Below are 24,619 nucleotides of genomic sequence, written 5' to 3'. Positions count from 1 at the left end.
CCCTTGCATCGAGCAATGTACGCTGTGTATCCCTTATAATGGTTAAAACTGACAACATCAGTTTGTACCTTCTCATCACCTTACAATAAATACAGCATGATATTATGCAAAATAACACAGAGATTATTGTGGTCAAAAGTAAAGGATGCAATAACAAATTAAACCACACTGAAGCCTTAGATGACCACATAAAAACATCATACCAATGTGAAACAGTTATAGCCTGTATTTCATTTGCAATTTTTACAATGGTACCTTTATCCTTAATCATTTTAATCACTGTTTGATGCGCATCATTTAGTGTTTTATTTAACAGTTGCAACACTGTTTGTCCTTCCTGCTTAATCTGTTGAAAGTCCGGTGGACTAGAGATGGCCACTTAAAAGTATGTAATGGTTCTATGCTAGCATTAAATGTGACGTCCATCCATCTAGTCAGTCTAATCAATTCTCCAGTACAAAAATCAATAATTGCATGGATATTACTTTTACAGTATGCTCCACTAGTTGTGATCATTCCATCACTCCAGGCTAATTTACAGGAGGATATCACACAAACAGTGGTATCATTTAGCTGGTAGACGTCTGTACCATTTACTACATACCTGTGCCAGATACATTCCCCAGTTCCATTATGTAAGCATAGGTGAGGCTTCCTCTTCACTATCATGCACACCCACCCCTGGGGCCAGGTTTCACAACTTGTCACATCAACGGGTACATCATTATAATCAATTAAAGTGGATTCAATTTGAGGTACCCACCAATTATTTCCAAATTGCAAGGGCAATGTAACAAATGGACAGACCTGCTTTGTTCCTTTTTTACTAGCAAGATAGTCAAAAATCAGTATACAAGACTTATTTTCACATGTAAAATCTATTGGCTTTAACCACTGATACAGTTGCAGTTTCTTTTGCCAATGGGCTGCCTTTTTAGTTTCCCAAGTTTGAGTGAATTGCAAATATTGCTGGTTGGCAGCCAATTGAGATAAAATACAAAAAGTCTGATTTACTTCTGCTGTGAGGTTATCTAAAATCTGTTCTGTATATGTATTTGTATGTTCAATCCACCTCCACAAGACAGTTTGAGTTAAAATACTGTCTACAGTTCTTTGTCCCAACTCGGGATCATGGTCTGCTAGTAGCTTAAAGGCCATATTTAGGTCAGTGCCCAAACGGCTCAACTTGCTACGTAGGGTATCTATATCTACACTGTTTAGGAATCCAGTCCCCGTTCCGACTGCACCTAGTGCAGTACCAAGAATACCTGTTACATCGCGTTTACTTCTTCTATATTTGTAATGTTTGTATTTGATATGCAAAGAATCAACTGGCCATAATTGTGCAATTTTACAATGTGGATACCTGGTGGTAATATCCACTGCTGACATGTTAACTATCATTTTAATACGTTGTATAATTCTAGCGCTACTTACAGTTTTACATCCTCTGGTATATCTTACCACATGTCCCAAACCATTAAATACAGTCGAACTATTGTCCATGGCATATATCTCCAAGTCCGGAGATAGGGTTTCCGCAGTGTCATTTTCCCTTTGAAATTCAGCTATGCAGGAGGAATCTAATGGAGACTTAGCTAAAGAAAATCCCGACTCGTTTAACCTTTGGTACAGACCTCCAAAAGGGTTGGAAACACATTTTTCAGGATGTCTATCACAGTTCAGTCTACATACAGTTGTAATGTTTTCCGTCTGAGTGATGCTCCAAGTTAAGGCAGGCTTCGGTGTCACTGCATATAAATGGTCTCCCAATTTCCAATAAAAGTCACAGTCAGCTGTCAAATTTGCAACATCTTCCCCTTCGAATAGAGGGACAGGATCAAGACAGTTATATGGCCCCTCTAAGTGTTGTCGTCGGAAAAGGTTGGCTCCTTCCCAAACAGTGGCAATAATCTATGGAGAGGAAAGTACAATGGTTGTTTAGCAGAATCAAGTAATACTAAAACAGTATCACCAGGTCCATCACAAATTACTGTCCCATGTTCATTTGGCTGATTGGGTGTGGTCACTATAACTTTCATTCCCAGCCATTTGCTTGGTTTAGTATCACAGTCTTGTAGTAGAATAACAGCATCTTGATGCATACAAATTTCTACTAAAGGTTGTCCTTTCTGAATCATTTGTGTCTTGTTATCTAAATTGATAGCCTTCACTACCACTTCTCGTTCTGGCTCCCATAATGTAAAAACCTCCCAACTTTCACCTAATAGCCCTTTTTGCCCCCAGTGCCAATTTTCTGGGAGAAAGAGTTTCCAGCCTGTCTCAACTAATGCCATATTTTGTGCTGGCACCCTTTGTTCAGTCAATGCACATAGCCAGAATCGAGTTTGATCAGTATTTGTCAGAAGAGGGTATATGGCATTCGGATTCAGCTTTTCTATTTTCAAAACACAGCAGTTAGATTGAATGTCACTCATATGCATTTGCAAGGGAGTTCCTTGATGCTTTCGGGGTCTGTTATTCAGCTGACTCACAGCTAATTCTAGTACCCTTGCCCAGCCTCGCAATGTTCCATCATTCGTATTCTTTCGAATTTGTTCTTTAAGGAGCCCATTATACCTTTCAATTAATCCAGCAGCTTGGGGATGATATGGGATATGCAGTACCCATCGAACTCCATTTTCCTTTGCCCACTCTTGGACCTCTGCTCCGGTAAAGTGGCTGCCTTGGTCACTTTGGATCTCAGCGGGAATCCCATGTGTCACACATAATTTATTCAATCCTTTTAACACTGCTTGCTGGTTTGCCTTTTTGCATGGGGACACCATTAGTAATCCTGAATAAGTGTCCACCATCGTTAGGCAGTATTGCTGGTTTTGATCCAGTGGTAAAGGACCAATAAAGTCTATTTGCCAGATTTGTGCTGGGCGGCTGCCTCTGTGAATGTGTCCGCATGCTTCTGCTTGTAGTTGCTTCTGTTTATTTCTTTGACAAATTTCACACTGTTTTATAACATCCGTAGTTATTTCCTTATTTAACTGCATACCATGCCTCCGGGCCCATTCTATCGTCGCATCTCTTCCCAAATGTCCACTCCGATCATGGGCCCATCTTGCCATACTGGCACTTTCGACTTTCTCTTCAGTAACACGTACCGCGGCCATCTTATCTACCTGCTGGTTATGCCTCCTTTCATTTGTTACAAGTGATGCATGGGCATCTACATGTCCAACACTGATTTTACATTGTTGAGCTTTTTCCCAAATCCGTTGCCAATCTTCTGAGCCTCCCCACAGAGGTCTGCCATGGATCTTCCAATCCTGTTGCTGCCAGGCAGGTAACCAGGTCATCAGTCCTTTATAAACTGCCCAGCTGTCAGTATAGATGTATGCTTCGTCCTCCGGTGATAAACTATCGATGACCAGGGCAACAGCTCGTAATTCTGCCTGATTATTTGAACCGGCAGTACCTTCATCAAATAACACAGTTTCTGTTCGTGGGCAATAAGCCACTGCAGTCCAGGTCCTACCATTTGATCCAATTTTGGCAGAACCATCAGTAAACCATGCAAATTTTTATTTTTCTGCATCTAAATTATCAAATGGTAATGCTTCAGTTATTGGAGACTGTGGGAGCTCATATCGCTGTTGTTCTATCGCATCAGCATCATCCAGAATTACCAGTCCAGCCAACTGTTGTTGTACCTGAGACACCCCAGGCACGATGTTGGCCCTTTCCTGTAAATACCACTTCCACTTTTGTACGGTCAAGATTGTGCTATCAAGGTTTTCATTAAGGTATTGTCTCGTAACCACCCCTGGATTGGGTAGTCTATTTTAACTGTCACTGTTTGTTGTTTGGTTATCCCTTCTACATGAATCAATGCTGTGTACACCGCCAGTACATGCTGCTCAAGGGGCTGTATCTCACCTGCGCTCCAGTTAGGATTTGGACCAAAATCCCAAGGGTCTCTTTTTCCCAGTGTCATCCTTCTGCCACAGCCCCCAAGACATAATATTATTGGCAACTGTTACTTCAAGGACAAAAGGTTGTTGTGGATCAACTGGGCCCAGCCCCACGCTCTGCTGTAGAGCTTTTTTTGCTTCTTCAAAAGCCGTTTGTTGCTTGGGACCCCATTGAAAATCACATTTTTTCCTAGTTACATAATGAATGGGTCGCAAAATCAGTCCAAGATGAGGTACAAATGCTCTCCAAAAGCCCATTGCTCCCAAAAAGGCCTGTGCCTGCTGTTTCGTTTTTGGGACTGCAATTTTCTGGATACTCTCCAGTGCTGCTGCAGGAATTTCCCTTTTCGCTCCGTTCCAAATCATACCAAGGAATTTTACTGATGTCCCTTGTTGTGTTTTATTCTCATTTATAGCCCACCCTCTGTTCTGAAGGTGCTGCACTACAGTCTTTAATGCGGTCTCCACCTCAGATTTTTCTCCAGTAATCATTATATCATCAATGTAATGAAAAATAGTCACTTTGTCTAGCTGTAACTTGGCTAGGTCTCTAGCCACTAGTCCATGACACAGGGTAGGGCTGTGCAGATATCCTTGAGGTAACACTTGGAAGGTATACTGCCTCCCTCCCAGGTAAAGCAAACTGGGCTCTGCTTTCTTCTGCTATCGGAATGGAGAAGAAGGCATTTGCCAAGTCCAAAACTGCATGATATGGTCCAGCAGAGGAAGACAATCTTTCCACGATCGTAACAATGTCTGGAACAGCTGCCGCTAATGGTGGGGCCACCTTGTTCAGACCTCGATAATCTACAGTCATTCGCCATGATCCATCAGGTTTCCTTACTGGCCACACCGGACTGTTGAATGGACTCACTGTTGGCTCAAGTATGCCAACCTGAAGCAGTTCTTGGATCGTCTCAGTAATTTCAGCGTGCCCACCTGGGATACGATATTGTTTGATGTTCACTATTGTTTTAGGCGTGGGGATACAAAGCGGTTCCCACTTAGCATTGCCTCGAACTACAGCCTTAACTGCGTTGACTGAACAATGCCGCACTCCAAACCTAAATGGCCCTACAGTGGTTTCCAAAGTTCTACCCTTTAACACATCTATTCCTAAAATGTGTTCAGGTACTGGAGCTATCACTGCTTCAATGTAAATAGGAATACCATCCCCAAAAGCTATCTTAATCTTGGTTTTGGTACCTAGTGTCTTTGCCCCTCCATAACCATCAATTTCTACATATTGTCCACGAAATCTACGGGGGTTGCCTGCAAAAATGGTTACTTCTGATCCTGTGTCTACCAGAGCCATCACATGTTGTGGCCCTCCCTTCCAAAAATGGTAAAGAGTGCGTAGGCGTCGGTCCCCAGGTGTAATTGCTCTTACTGTACCCCTAGCTACTGGGGACCCGCCTACTAGTCAATTTGTCTCTGTTTTTTCGACCGGGGTTCTCCATTCCTTCCCTCCCCAGTCTCTCTCGTCATTAAATTCCCCCTTTTGCCACTGTGCTAGCTCCTCATCAGTAGGGATGTCAGGATATAATTGATTCCATCCTACATTCCCTTCAGTGGTACTCCTGGTTGGACTTTTGTAGGGGTTTGCTTTTACTTTCAGAACTTGAACCTTTTTCTTTTTGTTTCTGCTTCCACTTTTTATATAATTCTTCAGTAGCTATCCCATCTATTTCCGCAGCTCCAACCCCCCACCTCAACAGATCCAGAAACATTTGCTTTCTCGTAACCTTTTCTCCAGATTTATCTTTTGATTTCTCCACATTTGCCTTTCTAGCTCTTCTCTGTTCTTTTTCTTCCACTAATTCTGCCATTTGATTTAGAGTGGCTATTACGTCCCATATCTGCTGACCTACACCACCTGCCAGGGCAGCCATCAGCTGCCCCTTCCACCACTGTGGTGCATTTTTGATTAATTTGCTCCTCATATTACTAGTCATAATTTGTGCATCTGGCCCTCTCGGAAGCACCAATACACCATCCCTTAATTCCATTGAGTAAACGGCAGCCAACATAGCCATTTCTCTTAACTGCTGTATGGCCTCTGCTATTGTTTTCCAAGGCTTATGTTCATCAGCTACTGCTGTAGCATCTGGCCAAGTAGCGCGGAAAGCCGAGGCTAACCACACCACCAGTGTATTCACCTGGGAATCACCATGATCTATATTGTTTACTATTTGCTTTAGACGTGGGTGAAACACCAGACATGCACACTGGTGCATCTCTTCAGCATTTAGAGACACCGCTTCTCCCCTGTGTCCCAAACCCGAAGAAACCACGCCAAAACAGTTTCCCCTGGCCTTTGCTTATAGATTTGGATTATATTCAATAATTCAGCTTGCGTATAACTCCGCACCTCCACCCATTGTTGTGGTGCTGCCCCTCCAGTCCACTGTCCCTTTTTCTCAATAACTGGGTGCGCCTCCACTGACGGAGGATTTACTATTTCAAAATCACTATCACCCTCATCTGTTGAGGGGAAATCACCTTCCCACTTCTCAGGATCAAACTCTGCCTTACACAGCAAAGCACGAACCCGAGGCCTTGAGGGTAGATGGCGTTGTTTTCTCCCATTTCGTTGTCTACGCTGTTGTATTATCCGAGTAGCTAAAGTCACTGAATTAGATTTCCAGTGCTCAGCTTCCTCCCCTACTTTAACAAGTGCCATGTTTGCCTTCTCCAAGGCATCTCTATCTAATCTATGTGTGTGTGTGAGTTCTTTACATCGCTCTTCTAATTCTGAAACTTTTTCTTTTAGTGAGTCTACATCTCTGTCTAATTCCTGAATTGCTTCAAAGAACAGCTACCCGGCTGCCCCTACCCCCTCCTTCACCTTTTTTCCCTTATCATCCAATCTTAACCCTTCTAAAGCTCTAGCTAGGCTATCGGGATCTGCCTTAGGTCTTTCCTGCAAAGGTTTTGGAGAAGGAGGAGGAGAAACTTGACTCAATACCTTAGCAAGAGGATCCCACTTCCCAAATAATGCTGTCAAAGTAGCATCAACACCCAACTTATTTGGGGTGCTTAATGCAACATCCTTCTTACCTATACCTAGGTGTTTTAAAGGAAAAAACATTGGTTGTTGTTGTGACATCTCTACTGCAAACCCCAGATCCTGCCGACTACGCCAAGTGTATCTGTCCGTTACTTCAAAATCTGAGGTTAATACAGGAATAGAAATGACACAAAACACCAAGGCTCAAACTTAACTTATTAATTTATTAAGCAAAACTTTTCTTAAAGTACAGTAAGGCTTAAACTGAATAAACAAAAACTAATAAATCATGTACTTACAAGCATATGCATAAACAAAATCATCTTTGCCACTGATAGGGAAACTTCAAATCCTATCCAGTGCAGCTATCTGTTCAGTCAAGGCAAGGCCGACACTGGCGAAATGTCTCTAAGCTCAGTTCAGGCTGGTGCTGTGATCAAATCCGGATGCTGATGATGATTTTCATCTTAGCCTTTGAGCTTTTATAGTCTTTTTGAGTTGACAGAATATTGTAGAAAGATCTGACATTACAGGCTCATCATGAGCTGATGGAATATTTTAGAAAATTACAGATCATTTCCTAAGTTGTAAACAAGTCTAGTAATGTCTGGTCTTGTGCCCTACTTCCCTTTTTCAGGGAACAGTTAGCTCACAATCTTGTGATATAGTTCCTCTTTGAAATCCCCACATTCTGGTAAACATCTTTTAAGCTGATAAACAACTTATAGGTTAACAAAAGTTCAATGATACCAGTAATCAGTGAGCAAGGCCTGCTCTTAAGCATATTGTATTGTTTCAGTATTAGCAGCATATAGTGAGGTAGTGGCATATCAAGAACTAGCAATAATCAATCTGGCAATAATTAAACATACACAGTGATACGTGGCTCGAGGCATAGCAAAAACTGGTAGGCTGTGTGGATCCGTCACACCAGGTGATGCTGACACCCTACAGGAAGGGCTTACACAATCCAACGATTGCTGCCAAAGTCACGGGCTCAAACTAAATGCAAAAAAAATGCATCATCATTCCCTTTGGCAATGGGGACGTCTCTGTAGATTACCATACAAATTACAACAGCCTATGTACTCAATCCGTAGTGAGAGATGTGGGTACATAGGTGGAGGTGGACAGTAACCTTTCCTCTGAATGCCATGGCTCTACAGTGGTAAGAACAGCATTCTACATTACCCATCTTATAAGCAATGGCATTGCCTCCAGAAAAAAGGAGGTCATAATCCCCCTGGACTCTTCCCTTATCAGACCAATAATAAGTACAATGGCCCCTTTCGCATGTAACTCACAAAGCACCTACATCAATTGGAATGCCCACAGAGGTACTTTAAGCTTATAAAATACTTCTTATGTTGACGGACTACTCATGGGGGATCTTTGCCTTGCATATAAAGCAACCTCAGACCCTATCCTGATGGAAACGTTGCACATCCACAAGTCCAATGGCACTTGCTGCACTCGCTCTAGTGATCTCAATCTGAGAAGTGACATCAACAGGACTTGCTGAAGGGACAGACTAATCTCCCAAAGGCTGCCCCTACTCTGAAACAAGCTGCCAATTCATGTGAAGCAGAGCCCATCACAGACCCTTTTTAAATGCAATTTGGATGACTGAATGGGAAACTGTAAATTCACCCTGGGGTCTCACCTGTACCTCTCCTGGACAGATGCAGCAGATGTTGAATTAGGACTCCCTATACATTTGATACAAGAGGGTAATGGGTTAAAACCTGGCTAGGCTCGTAAGGACCCTAAGGCCATTAGCCTAGTAACCTCCTATGATCTACATATCTAGCTATCTATATACATAGATAAATATATAACTAGATACAGATATGCAGATACATGCATGCATGCATGCATATATGTACCTCTATACACACACACACAAACACAAACGCGAGTGCAAACGCACACACACGTGCAAACGCGCACACACGAGCAAACGCACACACGCGCAAACGCACACACACATACAAACACACAGATTCAAAGCTAAGTACTAGGTACCTGCCCTTGTACACCACTTTAAGCTTATCCAATTTCCCTTGGTGAGAAACAAACCCCATACCTCTTGTTTATCAGGTAAGCACTTTAACCATTATATGAAACCCAACCTCATAAATTAGCAATAAATTAGACCCAAACCCTGCATCAGCTGTCTTCTTTAAGTTCACTACAGTTGCACCTCGGGTCAAATCCTGAATTTTTATATACCTTTACAAATACACAAACTGTCAAATAGCTACACACTGTTGTACAGGTCAAGTACAAGTGAAAGCAGCAAATCCACATAGCACAACTACCTGAAAAATGGAAGTGGTCCACATGCTCTAGACTATTGAGAAAAATTGTGGACACAGCAACATGGTACATACAGTTGTGGAAAACATACTGTTTTACATGGTACACAGCTATGAAAAGGTGTAACCTACAAAGGGCATTGATCACATACGGACTACAGCAGTGGACATTGTACAGATACATACTGCATTAATATCTGCAGACTACAGGCAGCTTACCCTGTCGCACAACAGCGTGGGTGAATACCCTGTCACACAACAGCGTGGGTGAATACACAGTGCTGAACAGCTTTACTGCATAATCTGCAATAGTTACAGGCAATAAAATGGTACAGCTTTAGTATTTCCAGCCACGTAAAGAATTGTCAAACTGAAAGTCACTAACTGATTGGTTATTATACATATAAACATGGCATTTCACAAGCAGACATTTTCACAAAATGCCTACACATCCGTACAAAACTGAACGCATATGTATTGTGCTAAAAGCTAATGTAGGGAAGCATACAGCAAAAGTCATACCTACATATACCTTAAGAATCTGCAGTACCTTTTTATACAGGGGTCAACTTATATGTGCCTACAGTCTAGAAATCCTGAAAGACACAGCCACCGTGTATAGGTAAACAATGATTTACATAAAGTACAGTTTTGTACCTACCATAAATGTAGATGTTCGAGGATCCACATTGCTGCAGTCCTAACTATTGGGTAGTCCGCTGTCCAGTCGGCCCGAATACCAAAGTATACGGCTGACGTCGGTCACGGCGCATTAGACTGACGTCAGTACGTCAGGGTACTAATGCGCATGACCGACGTCATATCCTCAGTCTTTTCTTGCCCCAGATGTCAGAAGACCCTAAAAAGACAAGGCCAAAACCAAAAACTCCAAACATACCTGCACCAAAAATATATACAATATATACAAAAGTACCAGAATATAATCTCACCTACACAACCACCCCTAAACACAGAGGGGAAGGAGGGAGGGTAAATTGGACTGCAGCAATGTGGATCCTCGAACATCTACATTTATGGTAGGTACAAAACTGTACTATGTTCTTCATTCCACATTGCTGCAGTCCTAACTATTGGGTAGAATCCCAAAGCAGAGGTAAGGGAGGCTGGCAAATCAGAAGGAAGCAGGAGCTGATAACATGCCTTGCAAAATAGCTGTGGCAAAACCAGCCCTAGACTTAGAGTAGAGAGGAAGGTGGTAATGCTTAGAGAAAGTATGCACTGAACTCCAAGTAGCTGCCTCCAAAATATCCTTAGTAGCCACCCCCCTTAGAAATGCTGTTGAAGTGGCAGTAGCCCTAGTGGAATGAGGCCTAATCCCAGCTGGAATCTCCTTGCCATGATGGGAATAACAAAATGCAATGCAAAACCCAATCCACCTAGAAATAGATTGTTTTGACACAGGCTTGCCCTGCGAACTCAAAGCAAAAGAAACAAACAACTGCTGAGACTGCCTAAAATCCTTAGTCCTGCTTAAATAATAACGCAATTGCCTGTGTACATCTAAAGTGTGCAAAATCTTTTCCCCTTTATTTTGGGGATCTGCATAGAAAGTAGGCAAATGAATAGTTTGGTTTAAAGCCACACTAGAAACCACCTTAGGCATAAAGGAAGGATTAGTACGCAATGATACCCTATCCTTATGAAAAATCAAAAAAGGCTCAACCGCCATAAGGGCCTGTAACTCAGAAACCCTTCTTGCAGAAGTAATGGCCAACAAAAAAGCAGTCTTCCATGACAAGTATTTCAGTTCAGCAGTAGCCGCAGGCTCAAAAGGTTGTAGAGTAAGTTTCTCCAACACAAAATTGAGATCCCAAGCAGGAGTAGGAGCTCTACGTGGGGGCCTTATATTCTTTGCCCCTCTAAGAAATTGCTTGAACAAAGGATGTGAAAACAATGGTGGGTCACAATCATAGTGAGCTGAAATTGCTGCAGCATGAATCTTAATGGAAGAGAAAGACAAACCTTTGTCCAATAACTCAGTAAGATATTGAAAAGCCACACTCAAATTAGGCTCAGAAATCTCCAAATTCTTTGATGCAGTCCAAAATAAAAATCTCTTCCATTTTTCTGCGTACACTTTCCTTGTACTAGGTCTTCTGGCTTCCATAATCACATTTAAAACTTGTTGAGGAAGTTGAGACCTGCTGTCTTTCAAAACAGAATATGCCAGGCTGTTAGATGAAGAGAGTGAAGCTTGACATTGAGCAGATGACCGTCCCTCTGAGACAACAGGTGTGGAATCAAGGGTAAAGGCCATGGAGGCTTCCTTACCAGACTCCTCAGTAATGGGTACCAGTGCTGCCGAGGCCAATCTGGAGCTATTAAAATCATCCTTGGCTTGTCTTGTCTGACCTTTAGAAGCACCTTTGGGAGAAGAGGCAGAGGTGGAAAAGCATACACATGAAGATTTTTCCAACTGAAAGAAAGAGCATCCACTTTCCAAGCTGTGTGATGAAATCCCTTCGTGCAAAACTTTGGCAGCTGGTGGTTTAGTGGAGAAGCGAACAGATCTATGTCTGGAGCTCCCCATGACACTGTCAATTTTTGAAATACATGAAGATCCAGTTTCCACTCGTGGGGATCCATGATTTGTCTGCTTAACACATCTGCTAAGGAGTTCTGTGCTCGGCAGAAACCTTGCCTGAAGAGTTAGTTGCAAGCTGAGCGCAGTCTCCCATAAAATCATTGCTTGCCTGCACAATGGGTAAGAATGTGTGCCCCCTTGTTTGTTGATGTACCACATGACAGTTGTGTTGTCTGTTAGAATCAACACCTGCCCTGGAAGAAGTAACTCCTTGAAAGCCATTAATGCAAACTGGACTGCTAACATCTCTTTCATGTTGATATGTAGATGCTGTAGTCTGGCAGGCCACTTGTCTTGTATCCACTTTCCATTTAGATGAGCTCCCCAAGCAATGTCTGAGGCATCTGTCGTTAGAATCTGACTTGCCTCTGGCCGGGTCACAGAGAGTCCCTTGTTTAGGTGACATTCCTGAGCCCACCACAAAAATTCCTTTTGAATGCAAGGTATTATTTGAATGACAGTGTCCAAATCCTGGCAGTGCTGTGTCCATAGATTTTTGAGATACCATTGTAGCTTCCTCATATGCAGTTTGGCATTGGGAAGCACCAGAATACAAGACGCCATGAACCCTAAGGCTTGAAGGACTGTCCTTGCAGTCAGCCCGGACTGAAGAGATAGTTGATGGAAGTAACTGGAAAGATTCTTTTGTTTGTCCGGGGTTAAAAAGGCCATCTGGGCTGCTGTATTCAGTCTCACACCCAGAAAGCACATGTCTTGAGAGGGTACTAGACTGGACTTTATTTCGTTCACAGAATACCCTAGGCATTAGCACTGCTATGACATATTCCAAATGCTGTAGAAGGTCTTCCTTTTCTTGAGCCAGAATCAGGCAGTCGTCCAAGTAAGGATAGATTTGAATTCCTTTTAGCCTGAAGTAAGCTATCACTGGAGCCAGAACCTTTGTGAATACTCTGGGCAGTAGATAAGCCAAAGGGCAATGCAGAGAACTGATAATGAGAATTTCCAGCTCGAAAACGCAGATACTTCCTGCAACTTAGTCTTATAGGCACATGAAGGTAAGCTTCCTTGAGATCTAAAGTTACCATCCAGTGATCTTTGCCCAGCAGAGGTAAAAGCTGTTGTAACGTCAACATTTTGAACTTGGGAATGTCCAGATAAGTGTTGAGGATAGATAAATCCAAAATTGGTCTCCACGTGTTCCCCTTCTTTGGTACTAGGAACAGGCGAGAATAAAATCCTAGGCCCCTTTCTGGCACAGGAACTGACTGAATGGCCCCTATTTGGAGCAACAGAGAAATTTGCTTGTGAGCCTCTTTTCTTTGTAGAGGAGGAATGTCTGGCATGCCTTTGAAAGGAGGCAAGGTATGGAAATAAAACCTGTAACCGTGGTGAATGATATCCAGAACCCATCTGTCTTGGGTAATTAAATCCCAATTTTCTTTGAAAAGAGACAGCCTTCCTCCCAGAGGTGCTGCCAGGCGAGAATGTACTGGCAGCTGAAAAGGCAGGTCATTGGGTCTGCTTACGAAAGGACTGACCCCTGCCCTCACCAGAAGTCTGAGCAGGTGATCTCCCTGTCCTAGGCCTAAAAGAACCTTGAGCTCTGCCCCTACCACGTCTAGACCTACCCCTAGACTGGGAATCATAAGCAGGATAAGTCCACCCCTTAGTAGGCCAATTTCTACTAAACTTGGAGGCTGCACCTGCAAAAATCCTTAACAGTTTGCATAGACTTAGCCTTGTCCTCCATTTTCTTTAAAACTGCTTCCACAGGCGAACCAAACAACACATCAGACTGTAAAGGAGCATCCAAAATCCTTGTCTTAACATGCTCAGCTAAGTTCTGATCTCTCAACCAGGCGTGCCTACGAAGAACAGAACCAGTGGCAGCCACCCTCGAGGAGGCCTGCACAGCATCAAAACCACACTGCAAGGAATGCTTTCCCACTTGTTCAGAAACATGAACTAAATCCTGCAACTCTTTACACTCAATACCTTCAGCCAGAGCATCCACCTTAGACTTCAATTGTGAAAGGAGATAATTCTGATATTTTAACATATGAAACTGACAATTCAACGCCCTCATGGCTAAAGTGGAAGAAGTGTACACTTTCTTTCCCCATCTATCCAAAGCCCTTGCCTCTTTATCAGGAGGAACAGGATTTTTAACCACAGAAGCCTTCACACCTTTAGGCCCCTGAGAGACAGTTTCTGGGTCTGCCCTAGGACTCTTAAAAGATACTTATGGGCGTCAGGCACCCTATAGTACCTATCCGGTTTAACTGGGGCAGGAGGCAAAGAATCAGGATTTAGGGAAGCCTCTGCAAAAACATCTTCTACCACATTCAGAACAGGAGGTATAGCTAAAGGCCTATGCTGGGGTAAAAACAAGAATTCTCTAAGCCTCTACCTGGAATCAGAGAAATCTTGACCTTCCCATTTAAAATGCTCCCTCATGGAATGCAGAGTCTCTGAAAAAGAAAAATCCTCAGGAGGCGAAGCTGAAGGAGTAGAATCATCCACATCAGAATCAGAATAAGGAGGATACTCCTGCAAGTCTTCAGCCAAGACTCAGAAGCCTCGAACATTGCTCAAAACTCTCAAACTCAGGTTCCACCCTAGGCCTCTTATCAGGAGGGGGCATAGAACCTCTAATCATTGTAATCAAATCCTCTGCCATTTTTAGCATATGCTTCTTAGGCAAAGACCCTGAAACACTCGGAGAATACCCCACTGAAGCTAAAGTAGGCCTGCCTCTTAAAGAAGCCTTGGCAACAGAAGGCGAGGCCCTAATCACCTTAGGAAGAGAGGGAAGAACAGCCACCTGAGAAGCCCCTTCAGCCTGGCCTACTTCCTGAGAGGACACATCCTGTAACAGTAAAGTTTCTCCCTGAGACTCCAAAGAAACTCCTGGCAGAACCTCCGGCTCCACTGAGCCTTCTAAAGAACCGACGTCCGGGACTGTCGGTTCTTCCACTCTAGGCTTCGCTGCCTTGTCCTTGCGCTTTTTTGGCTGAAGCGGGCGCCGGAGCATCCGGCGGCATTTTATAATTACAACGCTTCCCAAACACTAACCTGGCACAGTCTAACCTTCTCTTAATAGTGCGTTTGTTAAATCTAGCACAAGAGCGGCATCCAACAACGTCGTGCTCAGGCCCTAAACAAGGTATACACAAAGTATGGTAATCCCTATGAGGTATCTGTTTCCCACAAGAAATACAGTTATTCACTTTTCTGACATCCGGTTAAATACTGAGGCAAGAAAAAACCAAAATATTCCCCAACGGGGTACTTAGCCAACTTTGATTCGGTCTGAAACTCTGACTTCAGAAACTTTCAGAGCGCCAACCTGCACTCGCAAAACTGCTTCTGCATCGGACCATGCGGCAAAAAAGACTGAGGATATGACGTCGGTCATGCGCATTAGTACCCTGACGTACTGACGTCAGTCTAATGCGCCGTGACCGACGTCAGCCGTATACTTTGGTATTCGGGCCGACTGGACAGCGGACTACCCAATAGTTAGGACTGCAGCAATGTGGAATGAAGAACATCTACTTGAATATATTATAATGTAATGTTTATTACACTGCCTCTGAAATGTGTAGCAAGATAGAGGGAGACAGCAAACAGTCAGCTACCACATCAAGAAAAAGCATGGCATCACATGGACCGCCAGCTTAAGTAGCACACTGCAGATGCTGCAGTGCTATGCCACAGGGTTCTCCTTAGGCCCATCATTATGTATTCCACGTACTCCGCTATGCACTGCAGCACTGTAGAGGTGGATTGGTGACATCTGCAACACTGTGCTATCCTTCTGGAATCCCACTTCTGATATTTTAAATTCCACATTTTTGTTTTATAATTAACTTCACTAAGGTTCGAAATTATGCATGAGGACACAAAACATTTGATTGGAGAAGCACAGGGCTCAGTGCTGGGCCTTTTAATATTTGGTATGTTCATTTTCAGAGATAAACATGCACAACCACCTGCAGATGATAACAATATGCATATTTGCTCAACGTGAAAAGTACTATAACCAGCACTGCAAATGCAACAGGGCTACAGTAATCCTAGGTGACCTACTCTTATGCTGCTCTGCCAGCTCACATTCAACAAAAAGAAACATTGTATCCTACATTCTAGGAAGAATTCTGCAAACTAAAGCCTAACAACCATTGCCATATACTCAAAATAGATGCTGCTGTAAAGGACCTAAGCATACTTGCACCTACAGTCTTTGATTTGATCAAATGCCTTCACAGTGATTAGGAGTTTTTTTTTTTTTTTTTTTGGGGGGGGGGGGGTAGCTTAACTAATATCACTATAACTATAATACAAAGAAATAACTAATGTCACTGTATATGAAAAACACAGACTCAACCAAGTTTATTCAAATAGAGCGAAGCTTTTAGTACTTAACTAATAAAACATTGTTCAAGGACTACAAAAAGTTTAAATGTTTCTTACAAAGAAAATAGACGGGCTAAAGTTTCTAAGTTACAATACAGGGAAGGGCGCTATCTCCATATTTAGTGCTATAGCATTTTGGCCTTTTCAGACTATTTTCAGACACAGCCCTAAAAAAGTATTTAAATCTATGAAGCATAATGAGACATACAAAAAATAAACTGCATTATAAACAAGGAAAGCAATATTAACACACTAGATGCAACTAAATAAGTTATTATTCATCATGGCAACTTGCTTGGCAGCAATATTTACACATCATGTTTAAATACCAGAATGCACGTTAGATTAATCTGGTTGCACTGAGGAGTTCACAGTTAACGGATACAATTCAAAGACCTAGACAATCTAAGCATTAAGTACCACTTTCTTAACTGGCTGGTAGTCTAGGCTCCTTCTCTACCATTTTTACCAAAAGATCACTAGAGCTTTAATATTCGAGTAAATCAAAAACTTCTCAGAAGATATCCCATGACTGCCATGAAATCATACTATAAAAATACTAGGGCACTTGCACTCAAATATATCAAAAACTTCTCAAAAAATATCCACAGACACCCTTCAAAAGGTAATGCGATTAACAATAGGGTACAAATACTCAAATACATCAGAACGTCTCAGAACATTTCCCGTGACAGCTGTCAAATGGTAATATCAAAAAATGATGGAACAGTAACACTTAAACAAAAACTTCTCCGAAGACATCTCATGACAGTCATAAAATAATACTGCAAAAAAATACTAGGGGGTAAGACTATTCAAACATCTCAAAAGTTTCTTAGACGATATCCATCAAAAGGTACTGATAAAAATACTAAAAAGTGTTCGGCTTTTCCCGGTTAGGGATCGCCACAGCGGAACTCCCGTCCCCTAATGATTGGCACTGGATTTTTGAGTTGCCAGCCCGACGCCCAACCTTCAAAGAAGGCAATCCCATTCACGCTCGCACCTACCTGCATGTCTTTAATGTCACTCGGCCACGGAGAGGACATGCAGACTCCACACAGAAGGCGCTCCAGCTGAGAATCGAACGGGAGAACCTCTTGCTGTGAGGTGACAACGCTAACCACTGCACCACCGTGGCTCTACTGGTAAAAATACTATGGCTGTCAAAAGATGTCTTCTGAGAAGTTTCTGATATATTTGAATATGCCATAGTACTGGTAAAAATACTATGGCATTAATATTCAAATATATCAAAAACTTCTCAGAAGACATCTTTTGACAGCCATGAAATGGCACTATAAAAATACTGAGGCCCTCATATTAAAATACAATATATTTTCTGAAAAGTTATTATGGTAGCAGCCATCAAAAGGTAGTGTAGAAAACAATGGATCATTGGGTGCGACAGTACAGAGGATTAAGGCTAAGAGCTTATATTTCAGGGTTCGAGTCCCTCAATCTCTGTTTGCCTCTGAGCAAGTCACTTACAGTGCTTCCAATCGGAGTCTGAAAATGGTCCAGGTAGATCAGCAGAAACAAATAAACATTAGTACAAGAAAACACTGGGGTACTAAACACTTGAAAACTCAAAAAATATCCTGAAAAGACACTAAAAGTTACTGTAAAAACAATGAACAAATAGGAACTGAATTAGTTTGAAAAGCTCACAGTGTGGTTGAGCCACACTCCTTAAGCACTTTATTAATTTTGAAAGTGATCATAAAACCACAACTTCACCATTTACATTGATTTCGATTCATTAAAATGCATGAAATTACATTTGCAGATGTATGTCCCCAAGCAAATGAAACATAATACACTAATTTTTACATAACGTCGACTGTATAGTGTAGCTTACCTATTACTGCTACAGCATTGAGAGGAGCTATGAGTGAGAGTGGAGCAAAGCCGTACGATGCAAATACTCCCAGCTCTCCCACTAACATCAACATTAATCCAGCCCACCAGGTTTTAGTCTTGAAATACATCCGTGCATCTTTGGAACCAGACAATCGAACATGGCTGTATTTCTGTAGAGACAAAAACAATAACATAGTACCATAAGCTCATAAAGTCACAATTACATAAACTCTAAAACCTGCATGCATGTGTCTGTGAAAGAAGGCATACAGAATGTCAAACCTGACATCCGGATACATGCATAAAACGGACAAGGACAGAAAAAAATTTGAGTGTGTACTTCTAAAAGACTGCAACTATGCTAGAATGCAAAAAATAAATACAGTGCATGGATAAACCTGGTTTATTAAAAAATAAATAGTACAATGGCTTCCTAATGAAACTGAAACTTTTGGTATCAACCCTCAAGACAATCAAACACTGAACCATTCTCAAGATGAAAAAAATCAAGAGTTTATTTTTCAAGGAAGACACCCCCTGCACCTCCCACATCCCTGCTACTTGTACATACAAACTCTAAGATCACTGTATTCTGGAGGAAACAAAAAATAAAATCCACCAGGATATCAGTCCCAGTCTTAAGATGCAAAAAAAAGAAGTTATGTACTCATCATAACGTCCCAGCTGAGTAGTTGTGCTTCATTTGTCTTCAACCTGTGGGTTATGGATCCATATCGGATCTGACACGGCCGCATATCCAGCATCTGATCAGAGCTCAAAGCTCCTCCCCTTACCCATAATGCCCCGTCTTCTTCTTCCCTTCAGATAAGAGTTTGCTGTTCAACATATAAAATACACCTGACCCAAAAAGACCTTAGCACTACTGGCAGCCCAAAAAATCCTAAGTCAAAGCATAACAATGGACAGCTCCTAGGATGTTCATAGGTTGGTACTAGGCTATCGGCCCAAGGGCCTACGCAAGCCTAGCCAGCAAGGTTCCATAGCTTACGCCACCCAAGAAAGTTATTTTCCTGTGCCACTGTCCAGCAGAGACACAGAAGTGATCTCCGGGGTGTATTTCCTATTTCCCATCCACTCATCAAGATTTTTCTTGAAGAGTGCTAATGAAGAACTTTGCTCGACATAGATGGGTAGCTTGTTCCAGAGTATAGGACGTTTCTGAGACAGGAATCTATCCCTCCAGCATGTCCTGTTTATTGTGGTGACAAGGTTTAGGTCCTTACAGTGTGTAGCTCAGAGGGACTGGGATTTCTTTAGGTGTAGCATGTCCAACAGCTCTGGGTTTGACATAGCTTTATATGTTAGGCAGAGATCACCTCGGAGTAGGCGATATGCTACAGAGTAAAGCTGGAGTTTTTTGAGGCGGTCAGTGTAGGGCATTTGTTTGAGGCCAGTAATCCTCTTTGTGAGGTACTTCTGTGGCCCTTCCAGCTGCTGCAGATGTCTTGTGAGGTACATTCCAAAAGGGGCGTTGTACTCTATAATGGGTCTGAGTGATGAGTAGAGGGGAACAATGGCTGCTTTTTTCCTGGATGAGAACCCTTTTATGATGAGGTGTGCCACGTAGAAGGACTTCCTAACTACTGTGGCGATGTGACTATCAAAGGAGAGACTACTGTCCACCTGGGTCCCAAGGTCTCGTATAACTCATTCAGTGTTAAGCAGATTGCTGCCTATGTGGTAGTTCATGGGTACAGAGTTTTTACCAAAGGGGATGACACTGCAATTTTTGGCATTGAGCTTGAGGCCATGGCTTTGACACCAGGCACCTGTCTCAGTGAGGCCCTTCTGTAGGATGTCCACATCATTTGGGGACTTTACTATGGCTCCTAATTTGCAGTCATCTGCGAACTTCATTAGCCAGAGGCCTTCTGTGTTTGGTATCTAACAGGAGAGGTCCCAGGACAGAACCCTGTGGTACTCCACTTGTCACTGCTTTGAGGTCAGATTTGGAGTCTGCAACTTTTACAGTGTGGGTTCCGTCAGTGAGCCAGTTGGCAATCCATCTTGTGACGTAGGGATTTATACCTAGTTTAGTGAGGTTAGCTATAATTCCAGAATGGGGGATGGTGTCAAAAGCCTTGGTGAGGTCAAGATAGGCTGTATGAACCACCTTACCCTCATCCATGGCTTTGGTGACTGCCTCAAAGAAGTCGATCAGGTTCAGGAGGCATGATCTGCCTTTCACAAATCCAAACTGGGTGGGATCCAGAGTTTGGAGGTTACCAATGTCTTTGTTTATGAGTTCCAAGATGATACATTCCATGGCCTTGCAGACCAGGCTCGTCAGGCTAATAGGTCAATAGTTCCCGGGATCAGTGGTGGCTACCTCTTTGTGGAGTGGGATAACTGTTGCTGTGCACCATTCAGTGGGCATAAAGCCTGATGCGAGGCTATTATTGAACGTGGTGCTTAAGTCGGGAGCCAGTTCGTTCTGAAGTTGGTGTAAAACGCAGCCTGGGATGTTGTCTGGTCCCATGGATGCTGTGTTTTTGACTTTAGAGAGAGTGCAGCTTTCACCTGCGTAGTTGTGATTACAGGGACTCTGCATTCTTCTTGTATAGATATGGGCCCTTTAGAGGGTGAGAGGGGGGTAAAGTTAGCACTGAACCGATCTGCCAGGATGTTGGCAATATCAGTTGGTTCTGTAATTTTTGTGCCTTTGTGCTGCAACTCAGAGCAGATCTGGGTGTTCACCTTCCAAATCCATGACCAGGACAATAGTGACAAGGTCGGGGGAAGGAGGGGGGATGGTTGAAGACAAATGAAGTACAACTACTCAGATGGAACATTGTGGTGAGTACATAACTTCTTTATCTGAAGTAATTGACTTCATTTCATAGGTTCATAGGTTCATACTAGGCTATCTGCCCAAGGGCATTTATAAGCCTAGCCCATAGTTATGTGGCTTTCGCCACCCCTTTAGTTTGAATAAAAACTATGCCTATCATTTTTCTGTGCCTCTGTCAAGCAGTGACACTGAAGTAATCCCTGGGGTATATCTGCGATCTCCCATCCATTGGTCAAGATTCCTCTTGAACAAGGCCAGCGAGGTGCTCTGCCTCACATGTACCGGGATTTTGTTCCACAGCATAGGGAGTCTCTGGGTGATGAATCTGTCCCTCCAGCACATTCTATTTATAACCGTGTCAAGGTTTAAGTCTCCCGCCCTTGTGGTTCTGAGGGATCTAGATTTTTGAGGTGAAGCATATTCATCAAATCTGGGTTTGACATGGCCTTATATGTCAGGCACAGGTCACCTCTGAGCAAGCGGTATGAGACTGAATAGAGCTGGAGTTCTTTCAGTCGGGCAGCATAAGACATATTTTTGAGACCCTTTATCCTTTTGGTGAGGAACTTTTGGGGCCTTTCAAGCTGCAGCAGGTGTCTGGTCAGATACATTCGAACGGGCATTGTACTCAATCATAGGTCTAATGAGTGATGAGTACAGGGGGACGATGACCTCCCTTGATCTAGATGTGAATCCCTTCATGATCAGGTGGGCGATATAGAAGGTTTTCCTAACTACTTTAGCAACATGTGTCAAACGAAAGGCTACTGTCAACTTGGGTCCCCAGATCCCTGATGACTTTTTCTGTGCTCAGTGAATTGCCACCTATATGGTAGCTAGGGGTAACCTTGTTTTTCCCGAAGGGTATGACTATGCATTTTTTGGCGTTTAACTTCAGGCCGTGGCTCTGGCACCAGTTATCCGTTTCTGTGAGGCCCTTCTGGAGGATATCTGTGTCAGATGTGTTTTCGACTATGGCGCCCAGTTTGCAGTCATCTGCAAACTTTGTCAGCCATAACCCTCCTGTGTTTGCTTGTACTTCAGAAAAGTAGATGCCGAACAAGAGTGGACCCAGGACTGAGCCCTGTGGGACACCACTTGTGACAGGCTTTGAGTCTGACATGGCTCCAGCAACTCTGACCCTGTGGGTTCTGTCACTTAGCCAGTTTGCAACCCATCTTGTGATGTATGGGTTTACATTCAAGCTGATGAGTTTTTCGATGATACCTGAGTGGGGTATTGTGTCAAAGGCCTTTGCCAGGTCAAGGTAGGCTGTATGGACTGCCTTTCCCTCATCAATGGCCTTGGTGACTGTCTCGAAAAAGTCAACCAAGTTTAAGAGGCAGGATCTGCCTTTGACAAAACCAAACTGGGTTGGATCCAAAGTCTGCAAGTTCCCTATGTCTTTATTTATGAGTTCCATTATGATCCTCTCCATGGCTTTGCAGATAAGGCTTGTCAAGCTAATGGGGCGGTAATTTCCAGGGTCTGTGGAGGCACCGCCCTTATGAAGTGGGACCACAGTCGCCGTGCACCACTCCTTGGGTACGTATCCTGAGGTGAGGCTAAGATTAAACAGCTGTCCTAACTGTGGGTTTAATTCCTCGTTGAGTTCATGAAGCACACAGCCAGGGACACCGTCCGGTCCCATGGATGTTGTGTTTTTTGCCTTAGTGAGGGCAGTTCTCACCTGGGCGTTTGGGGGGCTACAATCCTCTGGAATAGATATCTCTCCTTTTGGGGGGGAGGGGGGGGAGTTTGCATTGAACCTGTCAGCCAGTATGTTAGCAATGTGTGTAGGTTCAGTAATTTTCACATCATTTTGAACTAATTCTGAGCATATCTGGGAGTTTCCTCCTAGGTTTCTAACATAGCTAAAGAAGGCCTTATGATTGTCTTTAGAGTCCTTGGCGATTTTTCTCTCAAAATTTGCCTTGGATGATTTTATGAGAGCTCTTAGTTTTTTACTTATAATGATCAAAGGTGTCTTACCTTTCAAGGATTTTGCTCTATCTTGTAGTAGCTTCCTCCTTTTGTTGTAGAGCTTGTTTATGGCTGCGGTCCACCAGACTGGACGCTTGCCTTTGGTACAGAGAGTCTTAGTTTTGTTTGGGATTGCCTGATCCATGCAGTCCTGTAGGTGCTGGTAGAAGGCATTTGTAAGTGATTCAGCGGTTTGAGTAATGTTTACCACTGGCTCAGGGGCCTTAAAGGAGACCACACTAGTTTTTAGAAGTGTGAAATCGGCTTTTGAGAAGTTTTTCACTGTGGTCTTGTTTGTTTCAGGTGGGCGGGATGAGGACCTCCAGCGAGATTAGTTTATGATCTGATCTCACCAGTGAGGGGTATACTTCCAGTGTTGAACATTTTGATCCCATGTTCGTGATGATGAGATCAAGTATGTTTTCTCCTCTTGTGGGGATGGTGACTAGTTGTTCCATGGCATTTGAGTTTATGAACTCCAGGAATCTTTGGGTTAGAGTGTTCGGGCTTGAGTAGTGTTCCCAGTCTATATTAGGGTAGTTGAAGTCACCTAGTATGATGGTGTTTGGAGATACATTTATTCCCTCCAATGTTTTCAGGAAGGCCATGTGAGGTTCCCGAGTTTGAGAGGGTGGCCTGTAACATGCTACAAATTGCAGAGCAGTCTTGCCTATGGTTAATTGCACCTGGATGGTCTCCGATGCATCGTGCGTTGCCACCAACCTTGAGGTGTGGGTGTCCTTTATGAATATGGACACCCCCCCTCCTTTCTTGGTTTTGTCCGGATTTTGGGGCGGAGCATGATATGAGGTGAAACCTGTTAGTGCTGGGGTGCTCTCAGGAGCCTTGAACCAGGGTTCTGTCACAGCACAGACATCGATGTTCTCCATATTGAGAAGGGCCTCGAGTGCGTGCATCTTGAGAGTGAGACTTCTGGCATTGAGCAGCATTACCCTTAGTTTCTTTCCTTTTGGTGTTCTAGGGTGGTAGGTTTAGAATTTGAGCCTTGCCTAAAAAGGCACTATGGGGTGGCAACAGCCTTTGCCAATATCCGGAAGCCCAGGGGTGACAGGTGCAAGCCGTCCCTTGTGAAGCAACGTGGCTTGTCCAGCATGTCATCCCAGGCAGACAGACATTGGATCCCCTTTGAATGACACCAGAATTTAAGCCAATTATTAAAGCTGATCATCTTATCACTGTATTGTGGCATCATTCTAGGTGAAGGTAGGATACTGCTCAAGGTCAGGGTCATACCTGCCTGGGCTACATAATCAGAGAGCTCCTCGATGTCCCTTTACATGTAGTCCAAGGAGGTACGTCTCAGGTCGTTGACACCAGCGTGGACAATGACTGAGTCATACTTGTACCTGCTGTTGAGAGACCTGAGTGCTTGCGTTATGTGGCGGATTCTAGCGCCCGACAGGCAGCTTACTGTGACCTTCTCCTTACTCAGTCTGGTGAGCGGGACGTCAGTGTGTCTGACTATGGAATCACCAATGACAAGTGTGTCTGGCATTTTGTTTGGCCTTAAGGGCTGTGACTGTTTGACACTCTGACTGTGTGGTCTATGTGTTGCATGTGTTGGGTCGTGAGGTGGTAGTTGTTTGGGTGTCTGCTTTGGTGGCCTCTGCTGTTTTGGTAAATTTTTGATCAGAGCCTCCGAGTATGTCTTTGTGTGAGTATGTGTATGATTTGGTCTCCAACCTGTGGGACAGAGTCCCC

The 24,619-nt window shown here is 43.3% G+C and overlaps 1 protein-coding gene across 1 annotated transcript in view; it reads right to left on the bottom strand.

Moving 5' to 3' along the window:
- The window catches only part of NIPAL3 (NIPA like domain containing 3), a 750,101-nt gene that overhangs the window by 502,953 nt on the left and 222,529 nt on the right, over positions 1–24,619 (bottom strand). The window contains exon 3 of the mRNA XM_044083192.1: positions 18,101–18,272. Within this exon, the coding sequence (XP_043939127.1) occupies positions 18,101–18,272 (172 nt within the window). The remainder of the gene's footprint in view (positions 1–18,100; positions 18,273–24,619) is intronic.

This window comes from Protopterus annectens, chromosome 1.part1, assembly GCF_019279795.1.
Source record: "Protopterus annectens isolate FY-2018-M chromosome 1.part1, PAN1.0, whole genome shotgun sequence".
NCBI classification, from domain to species: Eukaryota; Metazoa; Chordata; order Ceratodontiformes; family Protopteridae; genus Protopterus; species Protopterus annectens.
This window is presented reverse-complemented; position numbering and strand designations above follow the sequence as displayed.